The following is a 19175-nucleotide window of genomic DNA, read 5'->3' as shown; positions in this document are numbered from 1 at the left end:
TCCTTCAGATGAGCCAGAACCAGTCTTTCGAATGATTTCATGGCTACAGACGTTAGTGCCACAGGTCTGTAGTCATTAAGTCCAGTAATTTTGTGTTTCTTTGGGACGGGGATGATGGTGGAGCGTTTGAAGCATGAGGGGACTTCACACAGCTCCAGTGATCTATTGAAGATCTGTGTGAAGATGGGGGCCAGCTGCTCAGCACAGATTTTTAGGCAGGCTGGTGACACACCATCTGGACCAGGTGCTTTCCTTCTTTTGTTTTTCCTGAAGACCTGGCACACATCGTCTTCGCTGATTTGAATTGTAGGTGTGGGGGAGAGAGGGGTTGCTGGAGGTGTGAATGGTTGTGTGGAGGGGTGTTCTGGGCGGGTGTGGGGTGATCGTTCAAAACGACAAAAGAACTCGTTTAAGTCGTCTGCCAGGTGTTGATTCTCCAGAGTGCTGGGGGGTGGTGTTTTGTAGCTGGTGATGTCCTTTAATCCTAGCCACACTGAAGCCGGATCGCTGGAAGAGAATTTGTTCCTGAGCTTGTCAGAATAATTCCTCTTTGCCACTCTGATCTCCTTTTCCAGTGTGTATTTGGCCTGTTTGTACAAGACTTTATCCCCCTTTCTGTGAGCATCTTCTTTGGCCTGACGGAGCTGTCTGAGTTTGGCAGTGAACCATGGTTTGTCATTGTTGTAGAATAGATGAGTCCTGGTAGGAATGCACATGTCCTCACAGAAACTGATATAAGATGTTACAGTCTCTGTGAGCTCGTCCAGGTCATTTGCCGCAGCTTCAAAAACAGTCCAATCAGTCAGGTCGAAACAGGCTTGTAAATCCCGCTCTGTTTCGTTAGTCCATCTTTTAACAGATCTTAATACAGGCTTCGCAGACTTAAGTTTCTGCCTGTAGGATGGAATAAGATGAACCAAACAGTGATCAGAGAGTCCTAAAGCTGCTCGTGGAACCGAGTGATATGCGTCCTTTATTGTTGTGTAACAGTGATCCAATATATTACTGTCTCTGGTGGGACATGTAACATGCTGACTGTATTTTGGCAGTTCACGGGAGAGATTTGCTTTATTAAAGTCCCCGAGAATGATTAAAACAGAGTCCGGGTGTTGTTGCTCACTCTCTGTGATCATATCAGCGAGTTTCTGTAGAGCTGTGCTCACGTGCGCTTGCGGTGGAATGTAAACACTCACGAGAATGAACGAACAGAACTCCCGCGGCGAATAGAACGGCTTGCAGTTAATGAAGAGCGTTTCTAGATCTGAACAGCACATCTTCTTTAACAAAGTTACATCTGTACACCACCTCTCATTGATGTAAAAGCATGTCCCGCCGCCGCGCGATTTCCCCGTTGATTCTGTGTCCCGATCTGCTCTTATCAGCTGGTAATTAGGCAGATGGATCGCGCTGTCCGGTATGTCGCCATTCAACCAGGTTTCCGTGAAACATAGAGCAGCAGAGTTAGAAAAGTCCTTGTTTGTCCGGGAGAGCAGAAGGAGTTCGTCCGTTTTGTTGGGTAGAGAGCGGAGATTGGCCAGATGGATGCTAGGCAACGCCGTTCTAAATCCGCGCTGACGAAGTTTCACGAGCGCGCCGGCTCTCTTTCCCCGTCTGCGCCTCCTGTAGCGTTTGACCAGAGCTATGGCTCCGCCAACTACAATGTCCAGCAAAACGTCCGAAAAATCAAAAACCGGTAGAAGATTTTGTGGTGTGTTCTGCCGAATGTTCAGCAGATCATCCCTGGTAAAGCTGATCTTATTTGAAAAACAAAAAACAGGAAAAACAAACAAAAACAATACAAACACGGAGGAGCAACGCACAATAGCTGCCATCAGCGGCGCCATTTTGTAGACTTTTGTGTGTGTATTTATATATACTTAATAAATATAAAATGTATACACACATATATTATGTAAACAAAAACGTTTATTTTGTCATGTCAGATAAATCTGTTTTGAAGTGTTCATAGATCTAGACAGCTGTATTTACACTCTTAAATACCTAATATGACGTTAGCCATTTTGTTGTGATGTTCGGTATTAATAAAAGTTAGTTAGCAGCGGTGGCTAACGGCGACGGCTTCTGTCCCCAGGGCCTTCTGCCACCCCTTATAAAACATCCCTCTCGTAAAGCAGCCCCATAAACAGCTTTGTTATCCTGGTCTCCACAGCAGAGCACATTACTGCACTCGCACTGCTTGCAGCTCCTCCAGCTGGAGCGGGAAATTGAAGTTTTTAACCCAGTGTAACCCTGTTTCCTGCAGTTATAATAGTTGGGTTTCTTGTTGGGGCGGGTGTTGAGAGTTCTTTGAATTTTTTCAGAAGCAGCTTAAAAATTGTTATCTGCTCTTCAATTCCTATTTCCATATCTGTGTGTAAACTGCCAAGGTCATTGATGGAAAAATGACGTGTACCATTCCTTTGCAAAAAACACAGTACAGCAGTGTTATTTTAGGATTATTTATGTACTATGTATTAATGTTTTGAATTTGCTTTTATTCTTACATTTTCAATGTTTGGGTTTGGGTTTTTGTAATTTTTTTTAATATTTTGGTTTTAGCTAATTTAGTGCAACAACATATTTTATTATCTAATTTTCAAATTAACTTAGGTTTTTCATCTAAAGTTTAGATTTTATTTAATTGTGTGTGTGTGTGTGTGTGTGTGTGTGTGTTTATTTTTAGTAATTTTAGTAATTGCAACATTTCATAATTTATTACATATTTTTTCATCCAATTTAAGCTTTCAATTACTGAAAGCTGGTTTTAATAGTTTCAGTTATCAATAACAATGCAGAATATCAGATATCTGTGACATTTCAGTGATATCATGGCTTTTTACATGGTATTTAATCATTACCATTATTCATCTAGTATAGACACTCTAGTATAGTATACTCATGGTGTACTTTGGAGAATACCACAGTAAATACAATGTTCATGTATTTTCCTCATCAAAATATACTTTAGTTTTGGCCAAAGTACAGTGGTTATTAGATCCTGTCCTGATAATAACTGTTAAAATGAAAGTATTTTGATGAAAACTGTGTTTGCTATGCATATATTTATAACTGGTCCTTCACTATTGTATTTCCTGTGCCATGCCACATTATCCGGATGAGGTTGCATAATTGGTAAGCAGTGTTTTGTTTTCCTGAAATAAAACACTGCACATTTACACAATGTAGACATTATTTGCTCAATGCTGTGGAACACTGAGATTGATCAGACTTAAAATAGACTGTTTTTTTCATCCGTTTTTACATAAGATGCAAATACAACAGCTTCTGTGTTGGATCAATGTAAGCGGTTTAGGTATCTTCTAAATCTGTAGCATTGATATCCTGTGTCTTGCTCTCTCTTATTCATCAGCTGTGCCCCCGTGCCCTAAAAAAACAGCTGACTCCATCAAACATCCATGATTAATTTCCTTACTTTCTGTCCCACAAGACCTTGGGCCGAGTGGGCTGTAAACCCGTGTTGCAGTGACATACAGCGTTCAGATTGTGCCGCGTTCAACTGCATTGCTAAATTTATAATAACACAGGTTAAGCTTGATGTTAGCGCGCTGGAAGGAGCAGTGGATGACATACCATCCCACAGAGGACTCCAAAAACCCATTAAAATGATGTTTCAGCCCTACGTGTCTCTTAGGAAATTGCTAAAGCCTTACAAGTGTCTTTAAAGCAGCTACAAACTCGTATTTCCTGGTCTCTTTCATTCTCTATTCCATTAGTTATATTGTGTGTCTTAGTATGATGGGTGGGAGTGCAGTGATTTGGTCGAGATCAAAGGCTGAACGCCGCAGAGATTAAAACCTTGTGCTTCTTTCTAGGCTAAACGCGGACTGCTAAGAATCACCGGGGACCCCTGACTAGCAAAGATGCTAATGCTAACCTTCACAGATTAGTCAATAAACATTCTAATGAGAACGTTGAATCGATGTGTTTTACTAAGTCATGTGAGAGAGAGTCTGGGGTCTAATTAGAACGCCGTGTGAGGACGGAGTATATCATTAACTGAATCCTTAACTGAGTGTGTACTAGGATACTGTAAACTACCTACTGTTGATTGAAGCCAGACCTATCTATCTATCTATCTATCTATCTATCTATCTATCTATCTATCTATCTATCTATCTATCTATCTATCTATCTATCTATCTATCTATCTATCTATCTATCTATCTATCTAGCTATCTATCTAGCTATCTATCTATCTAGCTATCTTTCTATAGTTCTATCATTCTATCGTTCTATCTATCATTCATTTTATCATTCTGCAGTTCTGTCATTCTATCTATCTATCTATCTATCTATCTATCTATCTATCTATCTATCTATCTATCTATCTATCTATCTATCTATCTATCTATCGTTCTATCGTTCTATCGTTCTATCTATCGTTCTATCTATCTATCTATCTATCTATCTATCTATCTATCTATCTATCTATCTATCTATCTATCTATCTATCTATCTATCTATCTATCTATCTATCTATCGTTCTATCGTTCTATCGTTCTATAGTTCTATAGTTCTATCTATCTATCTATCTATCTATCTATCTATCTATCTAGCTAGCTAGCTAGCTAGCTATCGTTCTATAGTTCTATAGTTCTATCGTTCTATCGTTCTATCTATCATTCATTTTATCATTCTGCAGTTCTGTCATTTTATCCATCCATCCATCCATCTATCTATCTATCTATCGTTCTATATATCTATTGTTCTATCATTCTATCTTTCGTTCTATCTATCGTTGTATTGTTCTATCTATTGTTCTGTCTGTCTGTCTGTCTGTCATTTTACCGTTTTATCATTCTGTTGTTTTATCGTTCTGTCGTTCTTTCTATCTGTCTTTCATTCTACCTAGCCTCCATTCTAGATATGTTTTAGATGTGCACAGTACAAAAATAGTATATGCAGCTGGTCTGTGCATTTGCAGTTATGATTAATATCCACAATGTGTTTATCATAAATTTGCGGTAGTCACTACGCTGTGAATGTTTTCTAGTTTATTGTGTGCTTCTCACATATTCGCTACATAAAATGACAGGCTAGTTATTACGATGTGCTTTGGGAGTTCAATATTACATAAAGTATATTAAAGAAGCTTACATAAGACTGTGATTTAGATTGTGAGCTGTGCTGTAATATGACTTCATACATCATATCTGTGCCACATTAAAGCCTTATAGAGACTTGGGCTTGTCCTCTTGAATATAGAGGAGCATGCATTGTATAAATTTAGATGAAGAGTTATGAATCATAACAGATGCGAGAAAGTAGCTGTCTGCTGGGATCTTTATCAAGACTGACGCAAATCAGAAAGCGTTTAGCATGTGTATGACCGTAAAATAGGCAACAATTGTCGCTCAGTGTGTGTCTGTGTTTGTGAAGCTTACAGCTTGATGTGGTTTTAATGGATTCCAACAGCAGTCAGAAGCTAAAGGTGAAACGCTGTGTTGTTGTATTCATTTGGTGTATGCTAATGAGGGAAACAGTATTTGCATGTGCGTACGTGAGGGAGAGACAGCATGTTCGGCAGGAAAACTGATGAGTTTGCAGCTGCCTTTTTTCCTTTATTTGATGATGTGCCTCATTAGTGTCTTTCTGTATGAAAACATGAGCAATGATGTACACATGCACACATTCATTTCACTTAAATCTGCTGAGGAGGTACCACTGTACAGTGATGGTACTGGATGTTAATACCATTCTTAAGGTTGGAGGTTTGTTCAAATGACTAACCTAAAGTATGGCAGTAGTTATAGTCTTGCTTTAGCAAGTGCCATTAAAAGCATTACATTTTTGGGGCTTTTATGTGAAGTGTTTTCTGAAAAATGTACTACAGTTCTTCATGCTTTTCCCTTATCTGTCCATCCATTCATCCTTCTGTGTTTATGGATGTATCACTCTGTATGACTCACCGTATTCAACTCTAATTTGAGAAGGTCCCATTGGACTCCAGCTGGAAGTGACAGACCTGCGTTAGAGAGAATTCTAATGTGCTCTTCACAATCAGCACATCGTATACACCGTTTAAAATTCGGAACACTGATGATTCATATTGGAAAATATATTACGGAATAAATCTGCTCCTAAAACACCCATAATGAATCCGCGGACACATTTAGAGGGCTATTACACCTAAAAGTGTAAATGCGTTTTAAATGCAACTGTGCAAAGGAAGATGTTCAGCTATTTTATTTTAACTTTTACATTTTTTTTATATTTAAGGACAAAAGGAAGAGAGGTTTGAAATTATGTAAATGATGACACAATTGTACATTAGCCAATTATATTATAGTTTAATTTTGCAGGTTATACCAGTAAGGTTGAACCAATTACATTATGGTTAAACCTAGTGTTATAAATCAATATCAAAGTACTTATGAGAGTGATAAATTGACTATTATAAAATCTCACCCGTTTCCATCAGCAATGTTCCATCCATGCATGACAGGCATCTCATGGTTCACGGAGTGGCCTCAATATATCTGATACTCCACTGGTTGAAGCATATACGCATCTGCTATCAGCAATGATATACATCCTCTAATATATAGATTCATATTGGTAGAGAGAATGTAATGTATCAGAGCAGCAGCATTGTGTATTCTTGTCTGTCATTTTTTTGCTCCTCATCTGCGATGTCTCACCAGGTCATCTCACTCCATGCATTATTCCTTCATTAAAATAAGAAGAACGAGGCCCTCTGCTTCTCTCTCCTGTCCTTCTCCATTAAACACAGAGCTGCGGTTGTTTCCACAGCGTTAAACTTCACCTACCACAGACCATGTAAAGAGGTCACCGACGAGAGATAGCACAGACCCTGCTGAGATATGACATCTTGTGTGTATTTATGGAGGCCCGAAAGCAAGCCTCAAGAGACCCGATAGAAAAATATCAAGATCTCCTGGTTTGTGTTTGAACGCTGTCCGAGTCTCGGCGGATTGTTTGCGGACAGCGGGGTGTCGCTGTGCCAGTCACTGTGGTTTGTTTTATTTGTCTGACAAATGTTGAGCTTCGACTTTTTGACCTGCGAGACGTGTTTTGGAAGATTTCAGACTTTTGCTACGCAAGAGGCTAGGAGGAGGTCATTGTAATTATCAACAGGGCACTGAAAAAAATATGTTTTTATATGTTTTTTTTTTCAGGTGTTTATTTGGGTTTAGCTGGGTTTAGAGATAAAGTGGTCAGATTAATCTGGTGATCTTGAGTGGATACGCTAATGTAGCTGAACTGTTTGGACAGCGCGGTCACAACATGCACCCTCTAAAATGTCTCTCCAAAGCTATATTTGGGTATTATCATGTTATCAGGGACGTAATATATAGAACAATAGTATAGTGAGATATTTTAATAGCTCTGGTCCAAAAATGATACCAGACTCCCAGCAAATAGACCTTAGTTAGGTTAAGGCTGTAATAAACTACACAATTTTTGCCCTGATTTCCCCCTGATTGACAGTCTGGGTATGTCAAAAATAGTTGCCTAAAGTCAGATCCAGTCTGCAGATTTACATTGACAGATTCCATAGAAAATGTGCATCGTGTATAATAGTCATAGACTCCGATTTTTTATCTTCAGACTCCAATTCCATCCAGTCGGAGGAGCTCAAACAGTAGTGTATTGTATTTCAGCCTTTAGACGCCATATTGAATGAAAACGAGGCTGTGAGGGACAGACTTGCAGTCTTTATAATGGCACGTGCTGTATTATGTTTCTTTTCACAACTCACAACTTTTAACACTGTTTTATGAAGTGTCTTCCAAAAGTTTTTTATTTTAGGGAAGACATTTCATCAGATGAACAATGTTAAACAACAGTATAATCTATTGAACACACTGTAGTTGAATTCCTCACAGCTTCATTTTTGTTGCTGTCCAAAATTCAGTATGGTGCTAGCCCGATGAAGGTCTATAGACAGCTGTTTTCTAAGGCAGTCTTACTGAAATATAACCTCAAAAGTGACAGATTTAGAACTCTGTACACTACAAAGGGTGCTTGATGTAAGCCCTCTAAAGGAAGCATGGCATTAGTGTCTCATTCTGTTTTTTAGATTTGCATGCATGCAATTTTATAAAAAATGTCCATCTAATTGAGCTAATTACTGAATTAACTGAATTAAAATTAATTACAGTAAATGCATGAATCCTTAATATATTTTAATCAATACAGTTAAGTAAATCTGCTTAGAAAAAATAATTAATATACACAACACTTCTATGGTCATTTAAGCTTTCATTTATTAGATTCAAAAATATGGTAAAAACAGTAATATTTAGCAATTTTAAGTAACCGTTTTCTATTTTAATTGTGAGGCAAAGCTGAATGGAGCATCATTGCTCCAGCCTTCAGTGTCACATGATCCTTCAGAAATCAGTCTAATATGCTGATTTGCTGCTCAATAAACCTTTCTTATCATCAGTGTTGAAAACAGTTGTGCTACTTAATGTTTTGTTGATCAGTAATACATTTTTAATGATTCGATAGAAAAAGAACATCATTTGTGAAAGTAAAAAATATATTTGCAATGTTACAACAGATTTCTGTTTCACATTTTTGATTGATTTAATGCATCCTTGCTGAATAATAGTAAAAAAAAAAATCTTACTGACCCCAAACTTATATTGTCTAAATAGTAACACTCAAGTTCATCACACATATACAGTATACATATATAAAGACAGTTCCTATATTATGTTTTGTGGTTCATTTTCAGGTTACTTTGACCAGATGCAGTGAACCTCAAGGCACTTGTGGGTAAGACGTTTCTCAGCATTGTGGACAATAGGTAGGCTTGGCCTCAGTGACATTCCAGTCATTGTTTTCTGCAAATGTCTTTTGCTTTGGACGGGCATCTGTGAGGGATTTCCATCCGCTGTGTCTCTGACTGCTGTTTAAAGCCTTTCATTTTAACGGCTGTTAGCGCCATCAGCCTGCCAGCAAAGTCTTGGACCGTTCCTGTGTTATTCAGGCCTTGTTGGTTGAGTGTGTGAGAGAGAAAGGAAGTGAGAGAGTTTGTGAGGTGTGTGTGTGTTCCGTTAATAAGAAACAATTGAGCTGGTATCCCTGCCTATTAGGTTTAATTTAGAGCTATCACAAAACTTAATGTGTCTGTGGCTTGGTCACGACCCCCTTAAACCAAATTACAGACGCGTTCTGTACTAGAGACGTGTTTTCTGCTGCAAAACCCTATGGGAGGATACCTATCCTGACCCCTGACCTTTCCTTCAGGCACAGGGGTTCATGCTGGAGTGGGACGGGGGGGATGAAGGAGATTAGAGAGAGAGAGAAGGAGGGAGAGAGAGCAGTTTTGAAGGCTCTAGACAATGAATGGTTTCTTTATGAAGCATTTAGAAGCTCTGTGTGCCCACCAGTCCTTTTGTCCTTTTAGTGCCCCTTACAAACAGCCTGGAAACACACATAGACGCACTATTTTGTTGAATACGATTTAGTTTTTCAACTTGCAGAGGTCATAACATGGAAAACGGATTTCCTGGCTCTTTTGTAGTAAAAAAAAAAAAAAAAAGTAAGTTGTTCCATTCAAAAGTTTGGGGTCAGTAAGATTTTCTTACTTAAACAACAAAACAAAATAATAATAATAATAATAATAAGTTTAATTTATATAACGCTTTTCCAGAGCTCAAAGCGCTTACAAATCAAAAAATAAATGCAACAAAAACAAAAAACAATACAGTGTATATATATATATAGGCCTATATATTCTCATTGTAGTAGGTGCCTATTGAAGCTACCTTAATGCAAGTGTGGTTTCTAGTGCTTTGCAATGCAGTGTTGTTGTTTTATGTTCTGGAGGGTTGCTTAAGGGAATAGTTCATCCAAAAAAGAAAATTTGCTGAAAATTGTCACCCTCGGGCCATCCAAGATGTAGTAGATGTGTTTGTTTCTTCACTGGAGCTAATTTGGAGAAATGTTGCATTACATCACTTACGCAGCAGTAGATCCTCTGCAGTGAATGGGTGCCGTCAGAATGAGAGTCCAAACAGCTGATAAAAACATCACAGTAATCTAAAAGTAATCCACACCACTCCAGTCAATCAATTAACATCTTGTGAAGTGAAAAGCTGTGTGTTAATCAGAAACAAATACAATAAGACGTTTTAACTTTAAACTGAAAAACAAAATATAAGTCCATAATCCATAATAACGCTATAAAAAAGTCCTCTCACATCAAAATCTGCTGACATATATTTTAGAACAGTTTTGGACTGTTTATATTTGTCAGTGGCGCTTCATCTGTACATATTTCTCTCTTGATGGAGACGACGAGATGACTTTTTCACTGGAGAAGTCTTAATGAAGAGCAACGGTTTGAAGTCTTAATGATGGCTTTGTTTCTTATAAACACACAGATCTTCACTATACGATATGTTAATTGATGGACTGGAGTGGTGTGGATTATTGTAATGTTTTTATCAGCTGTTTGGACTCTCATTCTGACGGCACCCATTCACTGCAGAGGATCCATTGGTGAGCAAGTAAAGCTTAATTTCTCCAAATCTGTTCTGATGAAAAAACAAACTCAACTACATCTTGGATGTCCTCAGGGTGAATACATTTTCATTTTTGGGTGGACTATTCTGTGTGGTTGCTTAGAAAAGTAATAGCGCACGTCATTTCAACAAGCTGCATGGTTTGAGGCATCATTCATGACCGTAGCACAAACAATGCACCAACAACACTTACTGTTTTAAGTTTACTATATAGGGTCGGTGATTTGTTCAAATCCCTAACCTCAAATGTGAGCAGCAGTAATTGTGATGTTTGTCTTTGCAGCGCCACTGTACTGTTTATACGATGTGGCCTCTTTCAAGTAATATATTTGACAATGTTCTTTGTTTTATGTGTGCGGTGGATAAATATCAAGTCTGTGTGTGCGCCGTGTGCTAATGGAGTAATAGAGTCGTTCGTCTCTCTCTGATGCCATTGAGATTCATTTCTGCCTTATGAATTTAAACCCTCAAAAGGCCACTATTAATTTCAAAACTTTTCACCAAAGGCATCTAAAGTTCTTTCAATTAGTTTTTCATCTCTTTTATTTCTGTCATCCTGAGGGATGTCTTAATTACATGATTCATTGTTTCATCTCATTTAAGTGGTAATGCATGTATTGTTGGAGGCCTGTTGAAAGCAGAAAAAGGGATAATTGAGAAAGGTCTCAAACAAATCCTTTGAGGGAAAACGCTCACCATCACTGTCATTAAAGCGCCTCAGATTTTTAGGTTTTAATGATGAACTTCATCATTACTTTAGTGTCTTATAATGACTGTAGCTTTTAATGGCATGTCCATGGATTGACTGAGTAGTATTTTTACGCAAATATTATTCAAAACTGCAAACTCCAATCCGATTAGTTGGCTCTTTTTGTTTGAGGAAGTAAATGAGGCTTCCTTGAGTGCAAATGTAGGCTATATTCTGTTTTGTTTAAATTGAAATTATGTGTTTGAAAGGATTAATATTCCCTACTGTTCAAATGTTCAAATGTTTCTATGTTTCAGTTTCTAAATTTCTATTTAGATTTGTATTTCTCTTTACATTTTTTGTATAGTTTCAGCATTCAACTAGATGTAGTAAATGATCTAAAACAGACATTAAAATTTATAAAAATATAGAAAAAAAATCAAGAAATAATAAAAATGACAAATACAAATAAAAATGCAAATGGAAAAAATATATATATTTTCTTTTAAAATGAAAAGGAAATAAATATAAAATGAAGTTCAAAATATTAATAAGTACACACAAAAAAATTATATAATATAAATACAAAATAACACTGGCATGAATGCATTAGATTGATGAAGTGAAGTCATTTAGAGTATTACAAAATATTTTTAATTATTTTAAAAAATTTGAAAAACAGGGTTATGATTTCAACAAAAATATTAAGAAAAAATATAAAACTGTTTCAACAATGATGATAAAATGAAATGTTTCTTGAGAAGGAAATCTGCATATTACAATGATATCTGATGGATCGCGTGATACTGAAGACTGGAGTTATGGTGCTGAAAATTCAGCTTTGAATCACAGGAATAAATTACATTTTAAAAAGTATTCAAATAGAAACCAGGTATTTTAAATTATAATAATATTTCACTGTTTTTACTGTATTTTTAATCAAATCAATGTAGCCCTGGTGAGCATAAAAATATACAAACCCCAAATCTTTTGAATGGTAATGTATTCTAAACATATCCCATTGATTTCTTCAGCGTTCCCTCTTGATTTTAAACTGACTGGGATCTTTCTACACCTTCAACATGATTCTCATTGATATTCATCAACTACTAAAAAAAATAAATAGTATTTGCTTTATACGATAGTCAAAAGTCTGTGTGAGACTGTTCAGATTATGTGATGTATGAAGCTTGACTGGGGTTCACCCTGTCTCGTGTGTGTTTGTATCAGTAATATACTGCAGGAGGAAGGCTTGACATGCTCTCATAAATTACTCAATTACAGCAATCACGCTGAGCGAAAAAAGAAAAGGACAGATGAAAAGAGTGTGGAAAAGAAAAGAGCAGATGGTGGCATAATTCTGGTCCTCCTGCTAAAGCCACCAGTCACTCCTTCCTCCACAGACTCAATGAAAAGGTGCTAAAGATGAATTACAGTGTGTGTGTGTGTGTGGTCTCGGGTCTCTTGAGGGTTGTCTGTGAAAGAGAAGCCCTCACGACTCTCATCTGGTTTCTGTCTGAAGGAAGAACTGATTTTCGGAGATGAAAGCTTTTGTTAAACAGTTTTATGCCCCACTTACACTCGCTCGTAGACAGACGGTTTCCTAACACCCGTTAAAATCGCACAGGTCTGTTTTGCTTTACAGACAGGTATTGTGGTTTTTGTAAGTAGTCTGTTCCTCATAAAGTGCCTGAATAAATGTCAAATGTTAAATACTAAACAGCTTCTGTTTTGCCTCATGCTCATGTGGAGTCGCCTGTGCATTTAATTTCATTGAAGGCACGAGGCATGTCTAACACCCAAGACGTCTAATGTTCCTTTGTATCATTAATCATGTTTTGCCCGTATCTTTACAGAGACTGTTTGTGAGTTATATTTTTAGCTCCAAGCCCCAATGTGCTGCCTACCTAGGCAACTTTTTAGGCATCATATAGTTGTGTGTCTGACATGAAGGTTTTTCCAGAAGTAAACTGAAAAAGTGTTGTTACATGGATTTGGACAAAATCAGTGCATGGCTCAGTTAGCTCCTGCTGGTCATATTGTAACGTAATATTTTTTTCATGTGATATTGCAATTTGGTGGTTATTAAAGCACTCATTCATTAGCTTAGCAACAATTATCTTATGCTTTCATGTGACAGTGGCTTTTTTGTGTAACAGTTATTAGCAGGTTGAATTCTGCATTACAAGGGAGTTGCCTATGCAGATAGTGAATGTTGACGCAGTTCACTAGTACTGTATTGTGTTCTTTTCACTGTTTTTCTAAGTTAACATCATTTCTCTATTCCTGTCTTCACAGCTCTGGTGTGTCGCTGCCATGGCGACCCTGACCCCCTGCTTCTTACGAATCTTTGCTGTCCTCCAATTGGCTGCCTGCTCGTTTCCAGAGGAACCTGGCCCTTTAATCTCCGCCCCTGCTGAGGGTAAGAACACACCCCCTCACCAATTACAGTCTATCAGTTTAGCAACATCAGCAGGTTATTTGTCAGTTAGACATAAATGCCACGTTTATGATCTTTTATGCATATACATTTAGAGCATAACAGCACAATCAGCAATTACTATTTTTGGCTCATAAATTAGCTTTGAGAAAAGGCACATCAGTTGAATTCCAAACTGTCCCAAGTTTCCATGATCATAAGCATATAAGAATATGCCTTTGCAAGTTACAATGATTTTACCAGTGATTTATTATTATTATTATGTAATATTATTATGTATACATTTATTATTTTAGCTAAAGAAGCCCAATATATAATACCACTGCTGTTCTATTGATAAAAATAAATACCATTACTTTGTTATTTTTAGTTTAAGTGTCGGCTGTGCATCAGTGTTATTTTAGTATTATTTATACGCTATCATTATATTATATTATATGGTATTATATTATATTATATTTATTTTATTTATTTATTTATTTAGTCATTTAGCAGACGCTTTTATCCAAAGCGACTTACAAATGAGGACATAAGAAGCAATCAAAACCAACAAAAGAGCAACAACGTGCAAGTGCTATTACAAGTCTTGGTTAGCCTAACGCAGTACAGATAATTATTATTATTATTGTTATTTTTTAATAAAAAGACATAGATAAAATACAATTAGAATAGATAGTGCTAGAGTTAGAGGGTCAAGTAAAGATGGAACAGATGAGTTTTTAGCCGTTTCTTGAAGATGGGTAAGGATTCGGCTGCTCGGATCGAGTTGGGCAGGTCATTCCACCAGATGGGAACAGTTAATGAAAAAGTCCTTGAAAGTGTTTTTCTGTGTTTTTGGGATGGTACAATAATTCGTTGTTCACTTGAAGAACGCAAGCTTCTAGAGGGCACATATTATATATGCATGCATGCAAAAAAAAAAATGAAAATGAAAATATACTGGTAATTGTCTCCCAGATCATTCATTAATTTTTTACGGACATTTTTTTGTGTGACATGTTTGTGTGTCGTTTTGTATGTGTGTGTATAAATATGTGTGTGTGTATTTCTATTTAGCTTTGTATTTCTATTTACACATTATTATATAGTTCACACTCAACACTTAAAGGGATAGTCCACCAAAATTGAAATTTCTATCATAATTTACTTACCCTCATGTATATGACTTTCTTTCTTTCTTCTGTTGAACACATAGAAGATATTTTGAAGAATTCTGGTAACCGTATATTTTGAGTCCCATTGACTTCCATAGTATTTTTGTCCATATGGAGATCAATGGCCAGAATTTGTGAGTGTGTATACGAGGGACCGTATTCCCTACAGATCCCACAAAGCAGAATCAGTGATATTGATGAACAACCACTCATGCATATCTAATGATTCAGTAGAGACCAGAGGTTAAAGGTCATCCAGCACAATGTAGTTGGTATTTATTTGGATCAGGTTTTGTCCCCACAAGGATAGTAAAACCTGAAATCGCCTACGCTGTGAGGTCCTGCCAGTGTTCGCTCTCTGTGAAGAAAATGGCTTAGTAAACATCCTAAATAATCTCTTAATGAGAAAGTAAAATAGCAGAAAGGTTTACATGAGGGCTAGATTTAGAGGTAGAGGAAATATCATGCCATTATCTCAGTGTAAAAACAACAGAAGCCAGTGAAGAGCAAAACAAACATTGTGGCGCTTATGTGTATGTGAATCAAAGTGAAATAACGTGACCTTTTTAAGGGTTTTCCACACTTAATTGCTCTTTCCAAAGCACAAAAACATTTAAACCCTGGTGAAATGTGTCCAAACATCTAGAGGCAAAGAACAAGCCAGCAACAACAACAGTGTTTCTATCCTTCTCTTCTCATTACAGTGGAATTAATTAGTAGCAGAAACTGTAAGCAATATCATTAGCATTCACAATAAATATGTGGGTGTCCTCAGGCTTCTCAGACTCAGAGTACAGATCCATCTGCGGTTGGAGGACACATTCCTGTTGGGTTTTTTTCAGTGGTAATCTGTTTTCTAATTGTGTTTAACTTCTTTCCACAGCATTCGGAAAGCAATTTTCCTTATCGGAAATGTGTGAACGCTCCCTGAACTGCTATAACAGTTTTCAGAGCATTTTATACAGGAGGGACTCAATATAAATCAGCTTTGCTCATGAATATTAATTATGTGCCAGGACACTGGACCTGAGTCTGATTGTCAGAGTAGGTTGCATTAGACATAATAGGATTAGCACTTACTGTGTGTGATATTATGCACTATTATATAATCTAATATTTATTAAATAATTTGAATTAACTTTTATTTTTATACTTTGTTTTTATTTGAATTATTAGTAATTTTGTTATGCGCTTTTGTCATTCTTATTTTTATTAGTTCTATTAAAAATATATTTTTTAAAATGTGTTTTTATTTTAGTTTTATTAATTTTAGTACTTTAACTTATTTATAACTTAATTGAACTTTTAGTGAGCTGCTATGCAAGATAATAATATTTATATTTTATTTTCAATCCGATATATTTTAATTAACAATTTTTTTAATTGGCAAATTAGCATGTTTTAATTTTACTTTTAGTTAACAATGTTGTGTGTGTTCAATAATAGACTAAAAGATTCATTTATGAATTGAACTGATTCAGTTCTTGAGTTCAACTCACTGATTCAATGAGCCGGTCTAAGTGGTTAACTGTTCACTTTAATGTATTATCAGTGAGTAATGATGATGCATATTCCTGTTACACACAAAAATCTATCATATGACTTGGAATATAGCACACAAGTTGTATATACTAAGCTTGTGATGCTTTTGTGTCCATTTGAAGCCTAAATCTTTATTCATTGTACTAGCTTTGAAAAGAGCAGGCAGAATATTTTCGAAGAAATAAAATCATACATGTTTGTAACAACATAAGGCTGTGCAAATATGAGAGATTTATTATTTTTGAGTGAACTTTCGCTTTAAGACAGCTTGTTTTTGGACTCTGCATGGTGAAGACACAGTGATGTATGTCTTTGTCCTTTCTTCATGTCTCAGAGGTCCTCTATCTCCAACTCTTCCGGGAAAGTGATGGACACATTCCTGCCTGTGTTTTAGTATCTGTTTCATCCATCTATACTTCATATTTTGACTCTTTTGTTTGGGTGCCCCTAACGTCTCTGTCTTCCATCTCAGCTAGTCATTTGTCATTTTTCCATATTTTGACTTCTCTCTGTTTCTTTATTTGTCAGTGGTGAGGCGATATCCCGTGTTTGTGGGCCGAGCACATCGCTCTTACACCCGTCAGGAGCCGCTGTATATTCAGACTGTCCTGAAAGTCAACCGTACGCTCTACATCGGAGCCAGGTAATGCCAACAACTCAACAATACACGCTTCAAATTATAAATGATTTTCCATTATATTTTGCATAATGCACAATTTGTAAAGACAAGCAAAATAAAGACTGTTTATTTTGCATATTGCTGCACAGACTGTACTAAGGAAGAAGTTAATTATTCTCTGTTGTAATCATTGTTATTTATGTATTATTAATATAGTATTATGTTTTTAAATTAATTTTTAGGTTAGTAAAAATTATAATATTTTTAAAAAAATTATTTAATAAAAACCATTATTAAACAAGTTTACATAATTGTATTTTATTATTTTAAATATTCAATAATATTTAATTTTTATATCAATTGTTTTAGTTTTATATTTTTCATTTTCATTGTTATTATTTTATTACTATTTTTGCTCATTATTTTCATGATTACATGATTTTATTGCTTTTTTTATTGCCGTTATTATTTTTAATAACAATTATTTTTAATAACAATTTTTATTGCCGTTATCTATTATTTTAGTGCTTTCACTTGCCATGGCAACATTTCAATTTTTTTTTAGCTTTTCATCTCATATTTTTAGATTTTATATTATATATTTATATTTCAGTTTCACGTCAATTAACCAAAATATTTTACTGTAATTATCTCTAATAACAGTGGTGGTAAGTGACAACATTTTAAGTCATCGAGATGTTAATTTGAGCTTTAATGCCACCCACTCTATTCACGCAGTAACATCACTGTTAGGTTTTACAGTAACCATCGTTTGGTTTTACATTCTGAATTAATATAACATGAATATAATATCCTCTCTTTCTATTTCGCTTCACCATCTCGGTACCTAATTGGTCTTAAACGGAAGTGACAGGTTACACAATGAGAAAAAAGTTCTGACATGAACACCCCGTCCTTATAGCTCAACACAATCAGCCCGTATAACAGCATGTTCTCTCCACACAGTCAGGAAATCTGTGTCCAGTTTGACTGGTGTTACATTTAGTTACATCTTTGAAATCGGCCACATGGACAGACCTTCAAAGGGTTTGGACTCCCGAGGGAGTTGACATGTGGTCCTGGTTAGGCGGTGGTTGAAAGTTAAACCAGTGTTCGCTGACCTTTAACCAGCCGCTTAAACACTTGCTTTCTCTGAAGCTAGAGAAGAGACATTGTCTATCTTGAGTTTCTGAGCGCTTTTATAAACTCTCTTACACATTCTGGAAAGTTGAAACTCTTATAAATGGGTTACTGTCACCACAAAACTCTGAGGCTGACATCTCCAGAGCGGAGAACTCAAATTTAGACTGTTCTCATAGACAGGTTGATGGATATGTTTTATCAAAACCCTTGATAAAACGTGCTTCAGTGTATTATGTGCTGAAATATATCTTCACAGACTTTCTATCTTGTCTCAGTCACATGATTTAGGCTGTAATTTGATTTGCATTCTTCTAATATTCTCTATGCTACACTATGTACTTCAATGCCAGTGGGAAAATATTATTGAGTATGTAGTAAGTATTGGGACATCTTGAAATTGTGTATTGATAGAAATTATTGTTTACATGACTGTTGTTTTGATATTATTTATATAGTTATAAATATTATTCATATACTTACACTATATATATATATATATATATATATATATATATATACATGCATACACTATATTACCAAAAGTATTGGGTCACCCCCTTCTAATGAACATGTTTGACTACTTTAGTAATTTCTATGAGTACAAATATTAATGTTTAAGCATATAATGATATTTTAGGGAATTGTGTGCTTCTGATTTTATAGCAACAGTTTGGACAGAACCCTTTTCTATTCTAACATGACAGTGCCTCTGTGTATAAGACACGGTTCAAAAAGACATGATTGATTGAGTCAGTGTGGAAGAACTTGACTGGTCTGCAGAAAGCCAAGTCCTGGTCCCAGCTGAACTCCTCTGGTGTGACTTTATATGCAGACCTTGAGCTAAAAACTCATCACCAAACACCAAACAGTTTTTTAAGTTTAAGTTTTTCATCCAATCTATAGTTTTTATTTTATTTCAGCTTTATTAACAAAAACAATTATTATGTTTTAGTTAATAATATCAACTAGTACATGGCACTTGCATTGGTAACTTTGTTTAGGAAAATATTAGATTGTCTGAAGATGTCTTCAGTTAATTGGATTTTTTTAAATAGATTTATGCTCA

The 19175-nt window shown here is 36.0% G+C and overlaps 1 protein-coding gene across 1 annotated transcript in view; it reads left to right on the top strand.

Moving 5' to 3' along the window:
- The window catches only part of sema6ba (sema domain, transmembrane domain (TM), and cytoplasmic domain, (semaphorin) 6Ba), a 125293-nt gene that overhangs the window by 54775 nt on the left and 51343 nt on the right, over nucleotides 1-19175 (top strand). The window contains exons 2-3 of the mRNA XM_079379203.1: nucleotides 13510-13633; nucleotides 16876-16990. Of these exons, the coding sequence (XP_079235329.1) occupies nucleotides 13528-13633; nucleotides 16876-16990 (221 nt within the window). The 5' untranslated portion in view covers nucleotides 13510-13527. The remainder of the gene's footprint in view (nucleotides 1-13509; nucleotides 13634-16875; nucleotides 16991-19175) is intronic.

This window comes from Barbus barbus (assembly GCF_936440315.1).
Source record: "Barbus barbus genome assembly, chromosome: 26".
Taxonomy (NCBI): Eukaryota; Metazoa; Chordata; class Actinopteri; order Cypriniformes; family Cyprinidae; genus Barbus; species Barbus barbus.
This window is presented reverse-complemented; position numbering and strand designations above follow the sequence as displayed.